Source organism: Artemia franciscana, chromosome 21 (assembly GCF_032884065.1).
Source record: "Artemia franciscana chromosome 21, ASM3288406v1, whole genome shotgun sequence".
In the NCBI taxonomy this organism is placed as follows: domain Eukaryota; kingdom Metazoa; phylum Arthropoda; class Branchiopoda; order Anostraca; family Artemiidae; genus Artemia; species Artemia franciscana.
The window spans coordinates 2,334,232-2,352,179 of NC_088883.1; the positions used below are offsets into that span (position 1 = coordinate 2,334,232).

The window sequence follows — 17,948 nt, forward strand, 5'->3', positions numbered from 1 at the left end:
TAAAGAGATTCAAAAATTCAAAATATAAAATGAGTTAGTTACCTTTGACAGGGAGCACGTCTTTTTCGGTCAGGTTTGTTCTTAGCAAGCGAACTCCACAGTTGATATCAAAACCAACTCCACCAGGAGAAACAATTGATTTCGCATCTGCCATATCAAAAGCAGCCATATTTCCAATGGCAAAACCATATCCAGAATGAACATCAGGCAAACCGATCGATTTTCCTCAAAGAAATACAAGAGTTGTTTAATAAATATGGTTGGAGTAGCAATCCGAAGGGAATAACGAATATAATAAGGATACTGGCCCCTGTCTTATGATTAAAAAAACAGGAACAAACTTTTGCACAAATCACTAAAGCTGTCTTTAAAGCTGTTAGCAAAATCAAAAGGAATACCTAAAATTAGAGATTACTGCTTATCACATAAGAACTATTTATGTCTTCTGGGGTGTTTTATTTAGTTGTGAGTAACCCCTGTCAAGGGGTTATAGACCACAAGTCCTCAATGTACAAGACATTGTAACCGACTCTCGGAAATCTAAAATATAACTCAAATAGGCACGTACACAGGAGGAGTGAGCCTCAGACCCCCCCCCAAAAAAAAAAAACAATATAAACTTATATATCCAATACAAACTTTATCGCAAAGTCCGAAAGGGGCTGAGACAGGAGCTCCCCTCTCGAAAATCACGCTGATAATATTGACACAAATAAAAGTAAAAAAAGACTTTCTAAAATCACACTTTTCAAATTTTCCTAAACAGAGCTACCATCTTATCACACTTTCTACTCTTTGTTTGATATAGTCAAATTTTCAATTCAGATGTTTTGAAAGACAATATGTAAATAAAATCAATGGAGGTACCAGTTGTCTATCCATACTGAACTGTAAATTAAATCATTATTTAACCTTTTAATTAAATGCTTTCAGTACAGAATTACACTGATGTTAGCACAAAAAACGGGGGGGGGGGGTGTAGAAAAGCAGGGTTACTAGAATATAGGATTATTTTTATTGATTTAAAATTTTGATGTTGCTCTTTACTTCCATTTGAAGAAATTTGATTTTTTTTTCTTCAAGTGAAACTAACCCGTTTAAATAGGCTAGAAACAAAAATCAAACTATAGAACACAAAAGGCTTACCAACAATGCCTGGTAGCGCTGCAACATTGGCAATCTGTTTCATACCCGGGAGAAACCCTCCAACCATACCAGGACGACAAGAGTTTCTCAATTCTTCAAACATCAATTTCTCCAAGTGACTGTTTACATAAAAAACACCTTCAACCTGAAGAATTTTAGTAAAAGCATTAAAAATCCTACGTAAGATCGAATACGACTATCAACTCATTTACAGTTGGGTTATTCCAGCAAAAGTCTGAATAACAGTGACTTTTGACACATCTTCAAGTTGAGAAATAAGATATTTTAGAAAAATATGTAAACAAGTATTTTGATTTAGTTATACCTAAATTTATTCATACCTAAATTAGCAATTAAATATGATGGCTTAATAGAAAGAACACTGGGGTTGGAGATAAGCCCCAGACTCCCTGGTGACCAGCCAGAGCTTCCAGCCTTTTCCATCAGACACGCCTGGCGATTTACTACATATATTTAATCCTAAATTCTACGTTAGCTCTGACAAGCACTATTGAATTGAGTAATCTCAACCCATACCAGAATTTCAGTGACCATCAGAGGCAACGCTTTAGCGTTGCGTATAGTAAAGAGCAAAAAGACTTAAATGTATTTTTTTTCCGGAGCCACCGCATATGGAAGGGATGGTCGCATATGGTTCAAGGGGGGTTCAATAGGAAGCTGAAAGTTCCAGGTCCCTTAATGAAAGACAAAGCGTAGACGGCTACCAGCCCCACGTCCCATGCCCCTTTCCCGCAAAGATATCCGATCAAAATTTTGAGACAAATGTCTTGTTTAAAATAGCCCTAAGTTAAATAATTATACCCCCAGGGTTGACACAACCCACTACAGTCTCCAGGGCAAGGACTGTAAGTTATTTAAGTTAGACCTTGTTGCGAACTAGATAAAAGATACTATTTGCATCATATATACCAAAGGCGGATGTACGATATCTTCTGGACGGCTGAGGGTATTTAGTTAAACAATTCAGAACATGTTGAAAGACACGTTGAAAAGCAGTAGGAGGGCAACCAGCCCCCCTTCATTTTCCTTTTTAGCTGCTCTCCATGCTATTTTTAGCTACTTTCCTCGAAAGGCATCCAATCAAACTGTGAAATAACCACCTTTATTCAAAATAGTCTAAAGGTCAAATAACTGCACCTCCGGGGACGCCATACTCCTCAACAGAGCCTAGGGCAAGGGTTGTAAGTTATGCAAGTCGTCTGTTGTTTATATACAAGGTTAGTTATTGGGAAAAGGGGGCGGTTCTGATTATGGATCTCCAAAAAGGCTTAGGGCATTAAGTTGAAACTTTCAGCATATTGAAGGAATGGAGAATTAAATCCAAATATACTATGTGGATCTCAGTTGTCACAAGGGTGCAATATCTTAGGAACGACATTTAGATGAAACTTTTAAGGAATGTAGAGAAGGATGTTCAAGTAAACAAAAAGACATTAATTAGAACCAAATAAATTGGAATAGGATATTTTAATTCTTCGGCAGAAAACGTGAAATATAGAAGAAGCAATAGCAATAATAAAACTTTGGTAACAAAAACGAACAGTTTATTACATTGGTGATACAAATCTTCCCAAGAAAAGTTTTCCAAAGAAAATAGAGCCATATTAAACTTAAGAGATCATTAGAAAGAAAATCCTGCAATAATCAATACTTAAAACGATCCATAATTACTATTAAAGAATAAATGAAACCCGAAATGAAAAGAAAATAAATGATCATATCAAACATAAAGATAACAGATACTGATGTAGGTGAATAAATAAATCTTAAAATGAGTAAGAATTAAAGTGAATATTCAAGCAAAATTAAAAACGAATAAAAATTACTTATAAACAGGAGTCTGACTACAGCAACCCTTCCCCCTCCTATACCCGTAAAAATTCTGAAGCCTATTGCGTCATTTGCGCTTTGATGACAACAAAATGTATAGTTAACATTTTTTATACTTGTGACATCGAAAAAAAATGACAGTGAAATAAAATCTTGAAGTGTTAAGATTTACAAGAATGAATATCATTATATAAACATTCAATTTATTTTCATTAGTTCTTTCTAGGCATCTTGATTATCATAGCGATATGTTTTTTATTTGTCAACGATATTTTGAAAAATTAAAGCACCGTTCAAAATACAAATGATTTTCACTGTCCCAATAGGCTTAAGAACTATTACGGTGAGGGGGGGGAGAGAGGGGCAGACAATTTTTTTTTTAATTTATGTTCGTTGTATGTTTCACTTGAATGTTCAAAACCCTCCTTTTCCTAATGACAAAACCAATGAATGAACATCAGACAAACCGATTGACTCTCCTGGAAAAAATACAAGAGTTGATTTTCACTGTCCCATTAGTCTTAAGAACTATTACGGTTAGGGGAGGGGAGAGGGGCAGTAGCCAAAATCTTGTTTATAAACGAAAGTAAAACAGTTCAAAATAGGGATGAAACCTTTTTATTGACAGTGAATCGATATAAAATTATTTAACTGGATATTTCGAACACATATACAGCGTTCATCATCAGCAGTAAGTTTTACTGCTGATGATGAACACTGTATATGTGTTTGAAATATCCAGTTAAATAATTTTATATCTATTCAATGTCAATAAAAAGGTTTCATCCCTATTTTGAACTGTTTTACTTTCGTGATGGAAAGGCAATGTGGTCTTCGAAGTTATCTTGTTTATAAAAATTTTCTGTTCGTTTTATGTTTGACTTGAATGTTCAATTTCACTTTTACTTGTTTTAAGAAAAATTTATTCATCAATATTAGAATCTGTTACCTCTGGTATGACCATTTACTTTTATTTCTGTTCATTGAACTTATTCTTTAACAGCAGTTCTTGGTCCTTTTGAGTTTGAATTTTTATGGAACTTTATTTCTGCCGCTCTTAAGTTTAATATGACTCTTCGCTTTTTATGGAAAAACTTCTAGCTCGGAAAGTTTTATTGTCTCAATTTACTTAAAAAACAGAAGCAATATAAAAAATCTTTACAAAAGCATGTGGAAAGCAGACATTAATGACTAATTGAAATATCATCAGCCCGAAAAAAATTTCAATAAAGGCACTAAAAAAGAAATCCTAACCAAATACAACTTAATTTCATCCACTACAAATACAAATATCCGGGATTTTCATTTCATACCCATTAGCATTTCCAACAATTTTCAGCATATCCAAAAGAAAATCAGCAGTCTCGATAAAACAACGGGAGTTTCTCTTATCTTCAAATATCAGTTTCTTCAAATGACTATTGAAACAAAATATAATTTGTTTTATTTAATATAAAATATTTTTTTTATTTAATTTGTTTTATTTTTATAATTAATACAGAGCAATCAAAGAAGTATCCAAGCATTCTATGGATCCTATTCCATGAATAGGATCCATCTATGGATCCTATTCCAGTCCAAATCAAATTATCAGCTATTATCAACCGGTAGGTATGCTTTCGAAACAGATTAACTTTATTTTCAGAGGGTTATTTTTCTGTATTTTTCATTGTGTTGTTTTGGGGTTTTATATTGTAGTGTTTTGTTGTTTATTTTTATGTTGGTTTCGGTAAATGGTCTCATGCTCCATACTCTTTTTTCTTTTTTTTTCTTTTTTTTAGCAAGCTCCGCTTTTGTTGTGCTATTGTATAAAAATGATTATTTTCAATAAAATTGTTCTACTACTACTACTACTACTACTACTACTACTACTATTACTATCACAACTGACCGAACGAAAAATTTTGAAGAAAGAGAAGTAAATTGCTCACGTTCATGTTTGGCTGAAAGCCAATTTTTATCCTCCATGCTGTAGGTGAGATTTTCTCCAAATATTGAATTTCATCGTTATAGTCTCGAACCACCATTTAGACCCAAGTTGATGACTTTTATTTCAATTTACTCACTTCGATCTTGAGATTAATTTGAATCTCAATACTGAAACTCGATCTAACGTAAATCATCTGAAAAATACGAAGTTGGTTATCAATTTGAAAAAAAGGTATTCCAAAAACTGATACGTATAGGAGCCTTTTTAAAATTCTCAAGGAGTGCAGGTAAGGGGCACTGTAAGACAAAGCATCCAACAATCCCTGGTTCCAACATACAGACATAAGGCTTTTAATCAAATATTGATCCTTGATGCTCTTAATGAATGACAACATATATTTTGGGGTATCATAATTTCACTTAAGTTTTTGCACCAATTATCTGAGACGAGAGATTTGAATATTATTTTTAGCAAAAAATGCTTATGACCTTTATTCACCCCAAACTGTATCCACTTGCCCCGAAAAATCCTTTTACCCGATTCCTCCCTTACAACAAAAAATTTTATTTTCGTTGTTTCCTTACTTAATTATAATTCTGTTAGTGAAAGGGAGGAGGGAGGGGTATTAACAACTTATATTTATAAAATCGGAAAAATTCAGGGTGCTAGAAAAAATATTTTTGTTTTTTGGAAAGTCTTTTAAGATGGAAGCGACTACTAACATCAGAAGGGGCTAAAGGAAGATCAAAGGGATCAAACAAACTTGAGGTGGTTAAATGGATAAATCTTATTTTATCAAAGTCAAAAGAGAGCATGAAAGTTCGAAGGTGCTAAAGGAAGTTCAAAGCAACTGAAGATATTCAGAAGGCACTTAAATTCAGAAAGAACTAAATTAGGGTGGTTAAAACCAAAAACATTAGTAAAACTATAAGCATAAAAAGGAACAAAAGGAAGTAAAAGGCAATAACAGAAATTGAGAGGAGCCAAGAATGTCAAAATATAAAGAATAACGGAAGTCTAAATGGAGTAGATAAGGCCAGAAAGGACTAAGGAAATCAGAAAGGACTAACGGAGACAGAAGGGATTAAAAAAGCACGAAAGGATAAAAGAAAATTCAAAACAATTAAAGAAAGTTGGGACTAAAAGAAATAGTAGGAATTTAAAGGAGTCGGCAAAGAAAAACATGAACATCGAAACGGACAGAAGGAAGTCGAAAGAACTAACGGAATTTTGAAGGGTTTAAGACTGTCGCAAAGTACAAAAGAAAGCACAAAGAGGGGGTCGGGACAAACTAAAGAAGCCCAAATGGAGTAAATAAAGCCAAAAGGGACTAAGAAAGTAGAAAGACGGTAAAACAGGCTCAAGGGGATCGAAGAAAGGTGGAAGGAACTACGATAAATGATTTTTATCAATATTTTCATGTTTACTTTTCAATTAATAATTATAACTTATCTTAGAATGTAATGGGACACAGCTCTAACCTTTGATTACGTGTGTGGTAATTACTCAGAAATCCCTTTGATATATATTTGTTCTCTTATTCTATATTCATTCCAAGAAGGTGTACAAGATTTTTTTTCGGGAGGGGGGTGTTTTATAAAAAATTTAAAAAACACATAAAAAATGTATTTATATTTTACGTTACACGAGTCAGACAAACATTTTGATAGGGGGAGGGATTAAGACTCCCTACCCCCCTCCACTGGAAACGGCCTTCATTCATTCATATAAATTTTTTCCAAATTCTCACAGGACAAATTTGTAAAACAAAGTGAAGTATTTCATATGAGTTTCTGGGGCAGCCACTAAACTATATCTTTTGTATTGTTTTCTTTTGGAGTGTTAAAATACTACACTGATACCGAGCGCTTTCTTTCAAAAAAAATATATGCGGGCCTGTCTTATGGCTACAACAAAGACTTGGTTGAACCAAGGATCAACCAAGGTTGATCCTTGGTTGATATCCAAATTTGCTTATTATTGAACAGCTGTGTACTTAACCATCTATTGTAAATACTATTTTACTGTTCCTCTCAAATAGATTGAAAAGTGGTAAAATACAAAAACACATCCTCTGATTCCCTTCCTATTTACTTTGCAGTTTATTAAGGGACCTTATTGAGAACCCTTTAATTCCTAGTTACGGTAATGGCTAAAATTTCTCATAGTTTTAATCGGAAGATTTTGAGAAAAATGGAGCGGGGGAGGAGGCCTAGTAGCCCTCCAATTTTTGACTACTTAAAAAGGCAACTAGGACTTTTAATTTTTTACGAACGTTTTCATTAGTAAAAAATATACGTAGCTTACGAATTAACTTACGTAACGAACGTCTATATTCGTATGTTTTGATTACGTATATGAGGGGGTTCACCCCCTCGTCAATATCTCGCTCTTTACACTAAAATTTGAATTTTGTCCCAATTCCTTAAGAATGACCCCTGAATCACAAAGGCCGTAGAGTAAATAGGTGAAATTACTAAAAATACTTTAGAGTAAAGAGCAAGGTATTACGAGGCGGTGACTCCCTCATATGCATAATAATTTCTGTTTGTTAATGTTTTAGTGCTGCACCTTACTTTTTGAGATAACCATTCTGTTCAGCTTAGTCGAAAACCTAATAACTATGTCTTTGGGGACTCCTCAATCCCCCAGAGTCCTCAGGGGAGGGGCTGGAAGTTACAAACTTTGACCATTGTTGGGACACTGTTGGGACTTTTTCGCGCTGGAGTGGGAGTGGGTCAGGAGAGGGGTTTGCGTGGAAGGATCCCATGGAGGAATTTATCATGAGAGAAGAGAATTTCCATGAAGGGGACGCAAGATTTTCTAGCATTATTTAAAAAAAATGAGAAAATAAATACTTTTTTCATCTGGAAGTAATGAGTAGCATTAAAACTTGAACGAGCATAAAATAATACGTACATAAGGGGGTTCGTCTCTTCCACAATACCTTGCTCTTTACGCTAAAGTATTTTTAGTAATTTCAACGATTTATTCTACGGCCTTTGTGATTCAGGGGTCATTCTTAAAGATTTGGAATAAAATTCAAGCTTTAATGTAAAGAGCAAGGTATTGGCGAGGGGTCAAACCCCCTCATATACGTAATAAAAATACACAAATATAGAAGTTCGCACCTAAGTTAATTCGTAAGGTACGTATGTTTATTACTAACAAAAAATCTACTTGCATTTTTAAGTAACCAAAAATTGGAGGGCAACTAGGCCTCCTCCCTCACCCTTTTGTTTATAAAAATCATCCGATCAAAACTATAAGAAAGCCATTTAGCGAAAAAATAATTAATATGCAAATTTCGTTTTAATTATTCATGTGTGGTGAGCCAAAATCAAAACATGCATTAATTCAAAAACGTTAAGAAATTAAATAAAAAAACACGTTTTTTTAACTGCAAGTAAGGAGCGACATTAAAACTTAAAATGAACAGAAATTACTCCGTATATGAAAGGGGTTGCCCCCTCCGCAACGCCTCGCTCTTTACACTAGAGTATTTTTATCGTTTTAAAAAGTAGAGTTGTGACAGAGTCAAACTTAAAGAGCAAGGCATTGCAGAGGGGACAACCCCTTTCATATACAGAGTAATTTCTGTTCGTTTTAAGTTTTAATATCGCTCCTTACTTGCAGTTAAAAAAAACTTGTTTTTTTTATTTAATTTTCTTCAGAAGAGAAGGAAATATTAGTGCTATTACCCTTCTATGGGGTACTTGACCCAATTCTGGTACCAAGTCTAGCCTGAGGTACTGATGAGGTTCTGACATAAGGTACCGATGAGTACCTTAGGCACAATTTAAACCATTTAGTTGAAACTCACAGGGCATGTTGAATTAATCAGACAACGCTATGTGCATGCTGCTATAACTACTTCTACTAGTACTATTACTACTACTAGTAGTATTAGTATTGCTACTACTATTACTTATCAGGCTAAGTGTATGAAAGTGAAAATTTCTTGCAAATGTTCAGGGGATGTTTAACTAATCAAAACACGCTATGTGCCTACAAGTTATCAAAAGCACAAATCAGTAATATCCCAGGGATTCCTTAGGGTATTAAATCAGCACTTTCAGGACACATTGAGGATCTAACTATTGTTGAACTAACTAAAAGGAACTTTGTATATACTGCTACTACTCTAGAGCCTAAGGGTATTAAGGTGAAATTTTAAGGGATCTTTTAACTAAATCAAAACACAAAAGAGTTTATCAGCAATATGTGAGGAACAGCTTAGAGCATCAAGTTAAAATTTTCAGGGCATTTTAAGGGGAATGTCGAATAACCGAAAGACACTAAGGTGTACTACTACTACTACTACTACAACTATAATTAATACTACTACTGCGGCTAAGGGAATTAAGATGAAACTGTCAGGAATACATAGAGGGATGTAGAACTTCATCAAACAAACTATGTACATACAATTTGTCCAAAGGGGGTATCAGACAAATCACACAAACAGCTTAGAATATTCAGTTGAAAATTTTAGGACATGCTGAGAGGGATGCTGAACTAAACGAAAGGCACTATGTCTAAGCTACTGCAACTGCTGAACTACTACATCTACTATGGGCAATTGCATTAAAATAAAATTCTGTGGAAATGTTGGTAAAATTCAGGGTAATGTTGAACTAAATCACAACAATATATTAATGCAGGTTGTCAAAATAATATCCGCAATATCTCAAGAGCAGCTTTAACTATTAAGCTGACACTTCCAGGGCATGTTGAGGGGGTGTTGAACTAAAAAAAAAATGAGAGTATTAAATTGAAACTTTCAGAACATATTCAGGTCAAGTTGAAATAAAAGAAACATACAATATGAATATTACTACTACTGCAATGACTACTACTACTGAGGTTAAGGGTACTGAGGTGAATCATAAGGGCATGTTGAACTAATAACCAAATGTTTTAAGTGCATATTGATACTGTTATTACTATTGATACAGCTACTACTAACATTACAAGAGTCAAACGTTCAGGATTGTTGAGGAGGATGTTAAACTACTAAAAGTACTACTGCAACAATTACAATTTGTACAATTGCTAATACTACTTCTAAGGCCCACTAAGGCGAAAATTTCATATGATATTGAATAGGTTATTGAATTAAATCAAAACACATTATATATAGGCAGCACAAGACAAAAAAGCGCATCATCAACATCTTAGAAACAGCATAGATTATTATGTTGAAACTTGTAGGGCATCCGTTGAACAAACCAAAAGGCACTAATACTATAAATATTACTGTTATTTCTCCTGTTACTACTATTATTACTACCACCGCTACTACAACTACTTCTAAGCCCAAGTGTTATAATATGAAACACAGTACATGCAGAGTGGTTAACAAACAATATTTTATTATAATATTGTAAACAATAATTATAATAATTATAATATTATAATAATTTATAATATTATAAACAATATTTTTAACAAACAAACAAAGTTTTAACAAACAATATCTAAGGAACAGCATAGAGTATCAAGTTAAAAATTTCAGAGCATATTGAGGAGGATGTTGGACCAATCAAAAGAAATTATGTCCATACTACTACTGCAGTCAAGGGTATTAAGCCAAAATACCCAAGAGTATTAAGCTAAAACATCCATTGGACCTTATCGCTCTGAAGTGCGAATTAAGGTATTCAAAAGTTTTAACAAACAATATCTAAGGAATAGCATAGAGTATCAAGTTAAAAATTTCAGAGCATATTGAGGAGGATGTTGGACCAATCAAAAGAAATTATGTCCATACTACTACTACAGTCAAGGGTATTAAGCCAAAATACCCAAGGGTATTAAGCTAAAACATCCATTGGACCTTATCGCTCTGAAGTGCGAATTAAGGTATTCAAAAGTTTTAACAAACAATATCTAAGGAATAGCATAGAGTATCAAGTTAAAAATTTCAGAGCATATTGAGGAGGATGTTGGACCAATCAAAAGAAATTATGTCCATACTACTACTGCAGTCAAGGGTATTAAGCCAAAATACCCAAGGGTATTAAGCTAAAACATCCATTGGACCTTATCGCTCTGAAGTGCGAATTAAGGTATTCAAAAGTTTTAACAAACAATATCTAAGGAATAGCATAGATTATCAAGTTAAAAATTTCAGAGCATATTGAGGAGGATGTTGGACCAATCAAAAGAAATTATGTCCATACTACTACTACAGTCAAGGGTATTAAGCCAAAATACCCAAGGGTATTAAGGTAAAACATCCATTGGACCTTATCACTCTGAAGTGCGAATTAAGGTAATTAAGGTAATTAAAACTTCTGGGGCAATAATACCACTACTATAGTTGCTATCCCTACTAATAATGCTAATGCTGAGCTAAATCTAAGGATAACTAACTAAATCTAAATCTAAGAATATCTTAAAAATGGAATAGTGCAGTAGTTCTCAAACTGTGGTACGCAAAAATTTTTAGGGGGTACGTGGCTGACCAACGAAAAATAAAACAACCCTTTAACTCTAGGACTGGCAATTTTATTTGTACTTTAGCTATAGTTGACTTAGTACCAGTAACTGAGAAGGTGTAAATAAAACATTTTGTGGGTAAAAAGGGGTACTAAATAAGTTTGAGAACCATAGGAATAGTGTATTAACTTGAAACTCTCAGTGAAAGTGGATGTCAAATTAAACCAAAAGAGATTATATGAATACAGGTTGTTAAAGGGGTGTATCAAAAATATTTAGAGAATGGTAGAGGGTATTAATTTAAAAATTTCAGAGCTACTACTACTACTTACAGTCAGAGGCGCCATTTGGGCCAAATCTTGGAGTGGGCATGAACTCCATTTCGCCCCCCCCCCAACTTTCACGTTAGAAAAAATGCGAGTTTTGGCAGCACATCAATCGAATATTTTAAGTAAAAACTCATTTTCAGCACCCGTGTGTTGCATGGAAATGTACTGTAACCCAATGTGGAACTCAGCCACACTGACCTCTAAGATTAATTATAACATCAAAGATCATAATCAACGAGATTAAGTGATTAAACTGAAAGTGGAAAATTCAACCAGACTAAGGGCTGGCCCTCCTCAGCGAGAAACTTTCTTATTTAAGTAAACAATACGTCGGTGAAAGTAATAGGCGTGCAGTAATTTCAAATCAATTGGACAGAATGGATTATGTTGGACATAATGGATTATTATGGCCAGCAAAGGGCCCTTGGAGGTGGGAGCATATTTGCATAATCTTGGGTTATCTAAGAGTAAAAAATTTAAATTTTCAGGGAATGTTGAGGGATTTTTAACTAAATATGGTTGTAAAAGGGATGTATTTCCATCAGGGTACAAACTTCAGAGAACGATGGGGCAGATCCTGAACTAAATCAGAACACACTATATGCATGCAGGTTGTCAAAATAGCACATTTGCAATATCTCATAAATGGCTACGGCCTTAAACTGAAACTTTCAGGGCTACTTTAGTCTCCTAAAAAAACTAGCCCAACTCTTACCTCAACTGCAGCTATTTGTTGCTGCAACTGAAACTATTTGCGGCTTCTTTCAACTACTTGTTAGTGATTGCAACTAATTGTGACTTTTTGCAACTATGATTAACTGTTATTGCAATCATTTATGACTGCAACTAATTTTGACTTTGGTTACTAGAAATTCAACTCCAGCTGCTAGTGACTGTGACTGCTTGGAACTGCAATTCCAGCAGCTACTTGTGTGCAGGGCTACTCAAAACTGAGACTGCGCCTAATTACAATTATGACCAAAACTGTATGATACAAAAACTGTGACTACATGCAGTTGCAACTACATTTTGACTGTAACTACTAGAATATGTGATGGTAACAACATGTGACTGCAAAGACTTGTAACTGCAGCTTCCACTTATTGTGACTAGTACTGCTACTGCAACTGTGACTGCTGTCACTACTACTTCTACTACTATTGAACTATATAGAAAGAGTTTAAGCACATACAGATTGTCAAAACAGCACTGATGGAATATCTGAGGAACACAAAAAGACATTAATTTGAAAGTTTCTTGCAAAATTGTGAGGGATGTAAAACTTAATCAATAGACACTATGTAGATCATATTGGATTCCTCAGGGTATTTTGTTGGGTGATGTTGAAGTACATCCTGAACACACTATGTACATCAATGCTGTCAAAAGGGCATAACTGCAATACTTCAGGAATAGCTAAATTTGTTAAGTTAAAACTGTTAGGACATCTTGAGTAGGAAGATAAACTAAATTAAGAAACACAATGTGTATCCAAGGGCATCAAAGGGATTTATCTTTGATATATTTGGAAAGGTTGCTTACATCCTATCCCTATTTATTTGCATCATCTTGATAAATTTTGTCCTAATAAGCAATTGCAACTCTCCTATACTTAGATTATGCTGATGATTTAAGCATCTTGGATGAAAATATTAGGAAAATACATGAGTTCAGTGAGTGAGTGTTCAGTGATTTTTAGTGAGTTCAGGGTGCAAGAATAGGTTTCAAATTAATGTTAAGATGGCTAAGTCACTAAAACACAGTGATATTAGGTAAAGAGAAGATCAATCAAGTGGACACCTTCACATATTTAGGTAGTATTATTAGTAAAGATGGTGGATGCAGTTGTTAAAAGTAGAATAGCCAAGAACCAGGGTGTTTCTTCACAGTTGAAACAAGTTTGGAAGAATAGGAAGATAAATCTGTAAATCAAAATGTAGATTAGGCCTACAATGGATTGGGATTGAGGAGGAGCATTAGTATATTGTTTTAGTGACCATATTGTTTGACTAGCAATAAAGGTTCCATGGAGATAGCCTACCTATGATCTTAGGATTTGGTGAATTTTTGGCAGTTTATATTACTGACCTACGAATAAGGTAAACATACCACTCAATGCCTTTAGTGCTCTTACCAAATATAGGCTAATAATTGATAATTAACCTATTTATTTCATGTGTTTTCTAGTTCTTGATTTCCTTACAGTCAATTCAATTTACCAGTAAACTAGTTTGAACAAAAATAATGATAAGAACCATATACTAGCAGAAGGTCAATCTAAAATAAGAGAAAAGGGTAAACCTATCATCTTTGAGGGCTGAGTAAAGGGCTTAAAACTGAATTATATTCATTAAGAACATAAAATAGGCATCAAATTGTATGTTCACCTTATTTTTTGTTTAGTAATATAAACTGCCCAAAATTTACCCAGGATTTTATTAAAGGCTTTGAGCAGGCCTTCTTAAACTATGGGTCACAACCCCATGTGAAGTTCCATAGCAAAATTCTGGGGTTGCAAGAGACTTTAATGTTAAATATTTAAATACATGATTTTACAACATCTAGATGTGTATTTGTGCAGAGTTACACTCACACATCTACACACAAAAAAAGGTTGGAATGCATGCACACATGTGCAGTGAGATGAGATAATGATTCAATAACATTGACTGTAATGTGAACTAGTGTAGTATTGATGTTCTTCCTGGTGTTGCCATGTTGGCTTATATCCAGCCAGACTGGGTTACCTTGATGGTGACTGGCAGGGAATTTTTCGAATCTACCCCTCTGGCTTAAATCTTGGCTAGTTTTAATGTGATTTGGCTTATTTTTTGCCATGAACTGCTTTTTTGGAAAGAAATTATTTTCTTAAGTCATCCATATATCATTTGAATCCAATGATTTCATGCCACATAACAAAGTTGTACCCTTTGTGTGCTTGAAAGAATAGAAAGGACAAACTAAAGGCATTCTTTTGTCAGTTCTTCCAGTAGGTCCTGGGTCATGTTCTTTTAGATTGTGTTTGGCACAGCAAAAATTGTTTTCAAGGCTCTGTTGGTTCACCTTCTGGCAACACTGGCACTTTTAGTGAAGTTAATTGTCAGTGTTTACCCATAAAATATTTTATTTATTTTTTCTATTTGTTCAGTAACTAATTAATCAATTAATATATGTAATATGTCATTTTATATGTTTTTATATGATTTCAAGATCAAAATAACGTTTGGCCATTGATAAATGGCTCAACACAAATAATAAAGGTAATGAAACAGATAATAATGCTACAAACTCTCCTCAGGCAGGACAAAGTATTGAAAAACAGGCATCTACTGGGTAAAAAAAATAATATGAGTCTTTTCTTCAATTTAGCCTTACATTTCAAAATTGAATGGATATTGAACACCCTCTTTCTTTGATTTGCAATAAATTCTTGGCTCTGGAAAGTATAAAACCAAAAAAAAATTAAAAAATACATTTTTAAGCACAACATTATTTGTATGTCAATAAACCAAAAAAATATTTTGAAATCTTTCAAAATAATACTTTTTCAAAAAGATTACAGTCTTGACTGTAATCTTTAAATAAATAAAAAAAAAATCCTCTGAAAAATTTATAACCATTAATGAAAAATATTTACTAGAATCTTTTGAAGTTTCATACTACATTGCAAAGAATATAAAGTTGTTCACCATTGGAGAAGATCTAATATTACCTACTGTCTGTTGTTGGAAAAGTAGGGCAACATAACAGCAATGCTACTTGGCAGTTTTCATGGCCTAGTAACTTGTTGACAGATTCTGCCTGAAAAATGCCAGTACTTCCACTATCACTGAATTTTGCTACTAGCAGCTTTGGAACTTTTTCTATACCTGCCTGCTGCTATTAAAATGGTAGACATACTGCACTGAAATAAATGTGACAATAATATTCAAAAAACTCCTTTACCTTAAATTGCGGCTTGGAGCAATCTAAGGATTTTTCCTTGTAGAAACTCCAGAGTTGATAACACATGACACATAGTTGAATATGTACACTTGAATAGTGGTTTGATGTGTCTGATTTGAGTGCTTCCCAGTTATACTTCCATTCTTTTTTTGGCCATTCATTGTCAAGACAGTTCTTAAAGCTGTCTGTGGTTTGGGCAGCAATGGTATCTGACAGTAATTTGCTCCAGAGGTTGGCAACACGGTTGGTAAGAAAACGGGCATGTTGCCACTTTGAGGAGAAATGTCAGGATAACTGCAAGTTAAGTCCCCTTGTATGAGAATCCTGAGACGCCAGAGGAAGAAGATCAGGAAGTTCCTTTGAATTAATAAGTTTATGAACCAGAATGGCATCACCCTGTCTTCTTCTATAAACCAGAGCTGGGAGTTTCAGCTTGTATAGCCTTGTAGGGTGAGGGAGCTCATGCAGTCAACTCATCGCCTTAGTGGCTCTTCTCTGGACATTTAAAAATCAAAAATACAAACTTAAAAATCAAAAATTTAAAAATCAAAAATACAAACTTAAAAATCAAAAATCTTCAAGAAATTTAAAAATACAAAGTAACAATACTTTGCTGAACAATCTGTCTCAAATAGAATTTCTGATATTAACAGGGACTAATTAGTGTGACTTTTTACAAGAAATAAAGAAAGTCCACAATTTTTAATCCAGTTGGACAAAACAACTGATATTACAATATTAGCTCAATTGTTAGTATATGTCAGATATGCTTATAAAGATTTGTGGAGGAAGAATTGTTATTTTGTCATCCTATGAAAGACCATGCAACAGGGAAAGACATATAGTATAAAGTTGATGAATTTTTAATTTCTGGACGTTTTTGAATTAATGCATGTTTTGATCCTGGCTCTCCACACACAAATAATTAAAAGAAATGTTCATATTAATTAATTGGAAGATTTTGACAAAAAAGGAGCAAGGGAGGAGGCCTAGTCGCCCTCCAATTTTTTTATTACTTCAAAAATCAACTAGAACTTTTAATTTTTTATAAACGTTTTCATTGGTAAAAAATATATGTAACTAACAAATTAATTTACATAACAAACTTCTATATTCATATGTTTTTATTGCATGTATGAGGGGGTTCAACCCTTGTTGATACCTCACTCTTTATCCTAAAGCTTTAATTTTGTCCCAATTCCTTAAGAATGAGCTCTGAATTACAATGGTCATAGAATAAATAGTTGAAATTACTAAAAATACTTTAGCATAAAGAGTGAGGTATAACAAGGAGGTAAACCTCTCATATGCATAGTAATTTTTGTTTGTTTTAAGTTTTAATGCTGCTCCTTACTTTCAGTAGAAAAAACTTTTCATATTTATTTTTCATTGTTTTTTCAAATAATGCTGGAAAATCGTGCACCCCCTTCATTGAAATTCTCTTCCCCCATGACAAGTTTCTCCATGGAAATATCCACCCACATAACTCCCCCCTAAACAAAAAAAAACTGAAAATGACTATACACTTCCCAGTAACCATTACTATATGTAAACACAGGTCAAAGTTTGTAACTTGTAGCCCCTCCCACAGGGACTTGCAGGGGAGTAAGTCATACCTAAAGACATAGTTATTAGGTTTTTTGACTATGGTGAATAAAATTGCTATCTCAAAATTTTGATCCATTGACTTTGGGAAAATAATTAGCGTGGGAAGGGGCACTCTCAAGATATTTTAGGACCACTCAGTCAATACAATCACCCCTGGAAAAAAAAACAAATAAACACACATATGTGATCTGTCTTCTGGGAAAAAAATGCAAAAATTCCACATTTTTGTAGATAGGAGCTTGAAACTACTACAATAAGGTTCACTGATATGCTGAATTTCATGGTGTGATTTTTGTTAAGATTCTATGACTTTTAGGGGGTATTTCCCCTATTTTCGAAATGAGGCAAATTTTCTCAGGCTTGTGACTTTTGATGGGTATAACTGATCTTGATGAAACTTATATATTTTAAATCAGCATTAAAATGCAATTCTTTGATGTAACTATTGGTATCAAAATTCCATTTTTTATAGTTTTGGTTACTATTGAACCAGGTTGCTCCTTACTACAGTTCATCACCACAAACTGTTTGATAAAGATTTGAACTATAGGACTTTATTATTGCATGTAGAAGTAAGATGATTTTCAAGAGGTCAAAGTTCAAGGAGATTATTGTTATTAAAGGAAAAAATTGAAATGTTTTGACCTAACAAAAATGTGAACTTTTTGTTTTTTTTAATGACTTGTGGCTATCCA

At 33.8% G+C, this 17,948-nt stretch overlaps 1 protein-coding gene across 1 annotated transcript in view; it reads right to left on the reverse strand.

The window, feature by feature from the left end:
• Positions 1 to 17,948, reverse strand: part of LOC136040586 (RNA-splicing ligase RtcB homolog) — a 62,514-nt gene that overhangs the window by 43,098 nt on the left and 1,468 nt on the right. Inside the window, exons 2-4 of the mRNA XM_065724832.1 lie at positions 4,929 to 5,120; positions 1,147 to 1,291; positions 43 to 225 (exon numbers count right to left, since the gene is read on the reverse strand). Coding sequence (XP_065580904.1) covers positions 43 to 225; positions 1,147 to 1,291; positions 4,929 to 5,024 — 424 coding nt within the window. The 5' untranslated portion in view covers positions 5,025 to 5,120. The remainder of the gene's footprint in view (positions 1 to 42; positions 226 to 1,146; positions 1,292 to 4,928; positions 5,121 to 17,948) is intronic.